This window comes from Charadrius vociferus, unplaced genomic scaffold (genome assembly GCF_000708025.1).
Source record: "Charadrius vociferus isolate BGI_N301 unplaced genomic scaffold, ASM70802v2 scaffold37, whole genome shotgun sequence".
NCBI lineage: Eukaryota > Metazoa > Chordata > Aves > Charadriiformes > Charadriidae > Charadrius > Charadrius vociferus.
Window position 1 is genome coordinate 876,543 of NW_009649457.1, and position 6,435 is coordinate 882,977.

The 6,435-nt window shown below is 54.1% G+C and overlaps 1 protein-coding gene across 1 annotated transcript in view; it reads right to left on the bottom strand.

The window, feature by feature from the left end:
- The window catches only part of CNTFR (ciliary neurotrophic factor receptor), an 85,831-nt gene extending 79,619 nt beyond the window's left edge, over nucleotides 1-6,212 (bottom strand). Inside the window, exon 1 of the mRNA XM_009889724.1 lies at nucleotides 6,131-6,212. Within this exon, the coding sequence (XP_009888026.1) occupies nucleotides 6,131-6,212 (82 nt within the window). The remainder of the gene's footprint in view (nucleotides 1-6,130) is intronic.
- Nucleotides 6,213-6,435: the final 223 nt, after the last annotated feature.

Genomic DNA, 6,435 nt, shown 5'->3' on the forward strand with positions numbered 1-6,435 from the left:
GGCTATCCTGCATGACCGGCCGGATCCCCAAGGGATGCTCAACACTGGGACCTACAGGGTGATGAGGCAACGGGCAAGGAAACACAGGCATTAAAAATAGGCTGTCTGCGGTAGGGGCCGACCACATTTATTAGCAAGCCTATGCTCTGGCTGACCACAAGGTCAGCCTCCGAGAGCTTGGCCATAATTCACTCTGTGTCTGGGCAGGAAATCTACTTGAGCTCAGAGGGATGTCCAGTAATAGAAAAAGATGTTCCAGGACCCAGGGCTAATTCTTGCTGTTTTCTTTTGCTTTGCAGACAGGGAACATTTTGGGAGATGCATCTTGTGCTGAGAAAAACAAACAAACAAACAAAAAAACAAACAAGGAAAAAGCCAGGTACTCTGGGACAGACAGAGGTGTAGGAAGTAAAAAGCAGGGTGGGGAAACAACCATGGTAATGGATGTGCAGGGATGGGGGTAACAGATCTTCCTTGCAAAGGCATCAGAGGGACAGAAATTTCATGCAACTCGGGCTACAGCCAGGTTGTACCTCTGGCCAGCATCAGGTGGGCTAGCAGATTGGCACCCAGCAGATACAGCAACCCCACTGGAATGATGCTGGTCGCCAGCAGACAGCAGTGAGTTTGGGCTACCTTAGCCCCAGGGAGCAATTAGCAAGGCAAAGGAGGCAAAGAGTGGATGCCTGCCCTTGAATGGCAGCCTTCAGAATGATTTAAGCAGGCTCCGAGTGGAGGAGAAGCCTGAATCCTAATCGCTGTGCACAAGCCATCAGCGCTGGAGCCTTCATGTGAGGGGTAATGTGTCCTCGGTGAGTCAGGGTGACTCACCCACCGGGTACAGGCGCTGCCTGCAGAAGGGAGGTGACTGCCGGGGTGCCCAGCGGTGCAGACAGTGCTGCTCTGCCAGGGACACTGCCATCCAGGGGTGTCCACACCTTCAGCAATACCTTCCCCCACTGCCCTAGTGCTTGTGTCTATCCCCTCTTGCAGCTCCAAGGCAGAAGCATCCATCTCCTCATGAATGCCCGGGAACTGAAGTCTTCCAGATAGAGCTGGCTCCTTCAGCAGATTATGTGAACACCACTGTGAACAGAGCTCATTTAGCCTGAGGACAGGCTGAGCTCAGCCCCCCGACTTTGACTGCGCTGAGCAAACCCTGATAACATCCTTTCAATGCCAAGACATATCCGTTTATTGATCCAGCACCGTTACCTTGGTTCTGGCTCTCCAAGCTCTCCATGAAGCACATTTGAAGAGCATTTTGGCTTCGACATGACTTGCAAAGTGTAAGGGATGCAGGGGCAGGTAGAGGTTATGCCAAACCTTGCTTCCTAACCCAAAAGGGGTCCTGGAGTGTTCTGAAACCAGCTCACACACTGAACAGTGCTGGAGTTTGGAGCAAGGCTGGTATTTCAGCCAGCTGGATAATGAGAGCATCCAGAGTTGTAACAGGAAGGATTAAAAAATGTAATTGCTAATGGGGAAATGATTGTTAATGGGGAATCATCATTGCAGGAGGGTGTTCCCAGTGTGGCCCCACAGGGATCTGTTCTTGGCCCATTGCTAATCACTCATCGTATCAATTATCTTGAAGGCAACATAAAACTGTTGCTGGCAAAGTTTGCCAGTGACACAAAGGCTGATGTTTATAATGGAAAGGACGCGTCCATCGCACGCAGAGCTCTGGAGCAGTTAATATAGTAGCCTTCCCTCGGCAAGAACATGTGTTTTATGCAGCCAAACACAAGTCCATTCATCTCCAGTGGAGGAATGTAGGTCAGACTCACAGAAAGCAGGGCTGCATCTTGAGGACAACACCGATAACGCCTTGGCAGGAGCCACCCAGAGATAAAGTGCCAGTGTGCTGTGACGAGAGTAAAACTTGGCCTGAGACGCAAGGAGGTGTCAGGGGAGGTGAGAAGGTGCTATGTCATGAGGAGACAGAGCTTTTTCCTGCGCTGGCCCCAGCCTGAGCAGGGAACGAGCCTCTGCGGGAAGCACGAGCCGTCTCCTGCCTCCTGGCCAGCCTCTTCACACACACACGCGGTCCCTTTGACCTTGCCTTCCCCAGTGTACACAGAGAGTGCCAATTACAAAAATTCCAAAACACTCTGTTGCACACGCATCTCGCCCTGGGGAGCGGGTGGAAAAACAAACAACACATGACAGATGTTAGTCATGTCGCTTAATGCATGATTGAAAGGCACTCCAATGGAGGGGAGAAGAAGAGGAAGAGGGAGAGGGAGAGGGAGAGGAGACATTCTGTATGCATATTTGGAGAGACTACTCCTGCAGCGCTGTCTTAGGTTGAATGCATATCTGCCCTGCACACCGGTGGGCACAAGACCAAGCCTTGACACCCAGGTAGACCATCACACCACTTGAACCCAGGCACCTTCGCTGAACAGCATTTGCACACCAATCAAAAACTCCTCAAATGTCTACAAACAAACCACACGTTACTGCGTGAATCTACAAACCACCTCCTACACAGAAAGTACCAGAGAACACCCCCAAAAGCAGAGCAACTAGTTTAACTGTGCCAAGCACGGGGAGTTGCACGGGGTGGTGGATGTGGGAGGAAGCAGAGTCCAGAAAGAGTTACCCCCATCCCTGTCAGCCAAGAAATGCCACATGGAGAAGACTGGCCAATGCGGGGAGGGGAGAGAGGGACATATCTATAGTTGGTTTCTCTTCAAAAAGCTGATCTGCATGGCTTTGCTCTGCATTTTGAAGGCTGTTTACCGGCCCAGTCTTTGTCTTAGCTGAAATGTGGGCAGCATTTCTAACGAGGCACACGCAAACTGGAGCTCCCGGGAGGCTTTGCAGCAGAACCGATTGCAAAAGATTAGCGCCAGGGCTTAAGAGAGCAAGGGAGAAGTGAAAGTAATGAAACAAAATCTCTCTTTCTTTTCCTCGGTTGAGGAATGATGGGGGCTAATTGCTTGTTGCTGGTGAGAAAGAGAGGAGATAGCAGCTTCTGCGCCCATCAATAAATTAACCCCAGCATGTGGCATCTGAAATGCATTCATTTCCAGAGACGTTTATCTCTTTGTCTCCTCTCCTGGGTGAAAACATAATTATTGTTTAAACATGAGTTAATTCAGCAAGGTGAGGATCAATAAAGCAGAATTACTCCTCTTTTAAAAGCAGAGAAATCTCAATCTGGGACACATGTGGACATAACTCTGGCAGCGCCGACAGATAGGGAAGACGCTTTGGTCGTGGCAGGAGCCAGGGGAAGCAGAGCTCACTCTTCCCAGGGCTGCGGTAGCCCTTGGGTCTACTGGAAACAGCTAACTTCAGCCACAGAAGTCACGGCAATGAACGGAAAGAACTGAAATCACCCATGCATGTACGCTTCATGGCCTGACATGCGGTTATGCGTCTCCGACATGTACAAACTTCCCACATAAGGAGCTTTGGCAAAGCCCCACGGCTCGTGCTGTGGCCTCACACCTTCCTTTGAGGGTGCCCAAGCCCTGCTAGTGAGAGGGTCTCTGCATGGCAGGGACCCCTGCCAGCGCTGCTCTCACATGACGGAGCTCCTGGCCAACCAACAGTGTGTGCTTTGCAGCAGGCAGCATTGCTTCTGCGCTCTGCTGAGCCTTCCCCATCACCTTCCTCTACGCTGAAATAAATCGGCAGCAACCACCATCCGGAGGAGGAAAGACAGGAAGGAAAACTTAGCTACCCACAATAACGAGGAGGGTACCAGGCTCTACTGCGTGTTCTTCAGCCCGTTCTGCCTCCTCTGTCCCCTCCCATCTATTCTTGCAGCTCCAGTCCATCCCTCTGTGCTGGCCAGGAGCTATGTGGCATCACCCGCCCACAGCCAGGCACTCTGCCCCGTCCCTGTGCCCCCCGGTTAGGGTTTCACAAGGGACCATGATGTGGGAGAACCCCTCACTAACACCCTCTTTCACTGCCCCTCTGCCCCATACCCACAGCAGGACACTCCAAAGCCCCTGCCCAAGCCAGCACATTAGGGAAATACTCCAAGCAACGCCTTGGGGCTGCCCTGAGTGCCATGGTCTCCCACCGCACAGTGCCCACCCCCATGGGTAGCTGGAAGCGGTGGTGCCCAGCAGGGTGGTGCAGCTGTAACTTTAGCAAACTGCCATGGATGCAAAGCAAGAGAGCTCTGCAACCAGAGTAAGGGAGGGTACCCAAATCTGCTGACCTCTGAGTGCCTCCAACCCTCACCCCCCCAAAAAAAAACACCTTGGGGAGCATCCTGGGCTCCTGCATCCCAGGCAAAGGCACCCTTTGTTGTGCCAGCTCCAAGAAGGACCAAAGATGAGCAGCAGAGGGGTTAACGCACGAGCAGCCTCACCTCCTCTGAGTCCGACGCTGCTTTTATTAATTCATGTGCCACTTTGCAGGACGCTCCAGTAATCACCAGGGTGCACGTGAGAGCCAGGAGCGGGTGGCCGGCCTCGCTGCGCCATGCTCGTGCTCACTTAACAGCTTGTCACATCCTCCTCACTCAAGTATTCAGTGCTAATGCATCTCTTAAAGTGCTTCATGAGCTATTAAAGTCGAGCGTGTCTCAAGTGCATGATAAATGGACTCTATGCCAGCGTCTTCCCCCCGCCAACTCCACCCGGTTCCTGCCACCGGTGGGATTAATCCATCCTCCCACCCCATTCCCACCGTGCTTTCCTGGCCCCACCACCCAGATGGCAGGGGATAAGCCCCGGGGCTGGCTAGTGAGGGGAGGCTGCAGCGGGGCAGGGTGTGAGCTCTGGGGGATGGCGGGGGGTATGATGCACACCTCTTGGGTCTCCAACGTGGGGCAGATGCTCCCCAACTTCACGTGCATGTGCGCTGGTGGGGAGCAGCGTTTGTCCCTCTGTCTTGACAACAAGTTTCAAGTGTGCGTAATCCTGAAGTACGTGCCATGTTGGTGTTTTGTCCATCTCCCTGTGTGATAGGTCTGGGCTACTGTCCCCACAGCTTGGAGGGAAGCAGCACAGTGCATCCAAAGGATGCTCTGGCAGCCTTGACACTGGGTTCTTCAAGGCTTCCCAGGTAGTGGTCCTGCAAGCACAGCAGGACCAAACAGCATTGCTTCTCTGCAGAAAGCATCACACCACAACAAGCAGCACACTGCTCAGCACCCAAATGCTTTGAGCAGGCACCCTGGGAAGGTTTTGGGAATGCTCCTTCAACACCACCCAGCAAGCTCCCTCTGTGTCCAGAGAGTGGCTGTCCCCATGCGATGGGGACATGCTGCCAAACCCCAGCTGCTTCGTGTCCGAGCAAGCAAGGCTGTCAGTTTCCAGCACTGTAAACCCACACAGCTGGATTTAGGGGAGCTCAGCGGGGTGCTCTGGCTGGGTTCCTCAATCCCACAGAGCCCACAGATGCACAGATGTCCTTACTGGAGTTAATCAGCAAAATTATCCTCTACAATCCACCAAAAGCAACAGCAGCCAGGCTGACTGCCAGGGATCCAGTGAGTTTTGGAGGATCCCCTTTTTGTTCCATTATTGCAGGGCTGCCATAGGTGACCCCACAGCAGGACCCAACCCACCGCCCCATAACTCTTCTCCTCCTGCCTGGACCCAGGATCACCAGTGTCTCTACAATTTCGTCTCCCTAAAGCCATTGCTAAGGTAAGCGCCAAACCCTCTGCTAACGTGGTGAGGCAGGAGCTAGTGGTGTGCACAGACGGGTGGTGGCAATGGGGACAACATCACCCCACGGAGGGAAGAGCAGGATGAGGCACCCATCACGGTCACGGGGTAGGGTGTTGGGGCTTGGGGCTGTCAGGCTGCTGCTCATCCCTTCCAGGGTGGGTTGCAGAGGGCAGCATGCAGAAAAGGGAGGGTAAAGGGCTGGGAAGCAGTGCCCTGGCTGCAGGGGCACCCTGGGACACACGGGGGGTGGGCAGGGCAAGGGGGACCAGCAGGCGTTGGGGGGACACAGGACGCCCACATCCTGCAGCGGTGGGCAGGAGGGGACGCATGCATCACGGAGAGGAGAAAAGCAATAAACATCCAGAAACGCAGTAACAGGCAAGCCTGGAGAGCACGTCCAGCTTGCCCCAGGGGAGAGGCTGGAGGAGCGGCATTCACATTTTTTGGGACCCCCAAGGTGGGAGAGGTGTGAAGAGACTCACCCTGCTGGCTGTGTCTCTGGGCGTACACCACCACCACCGCGGCGAGCACCACGCAGCAGGCTGACGGGACGGGGTTAGCCATCTGTGGAAGCAAACACAGGCAGGAGCAGTCAGGGTTTGTCCCCAGGCGACCTTGCATGCAGCGTGCCAAGAGATGGTCCCTCCCAGCTAGCCAAAGGGCACGAGGACATGGCCACGAAGCGAGACTTCATCTCGGCTATGGAGGAACCTGCTGCAAAATGAGGCGTTCTGCTGACCCACACTTTATCGGTCAATGTGGCACTTTCCACGGGAGCTGCCAGCAC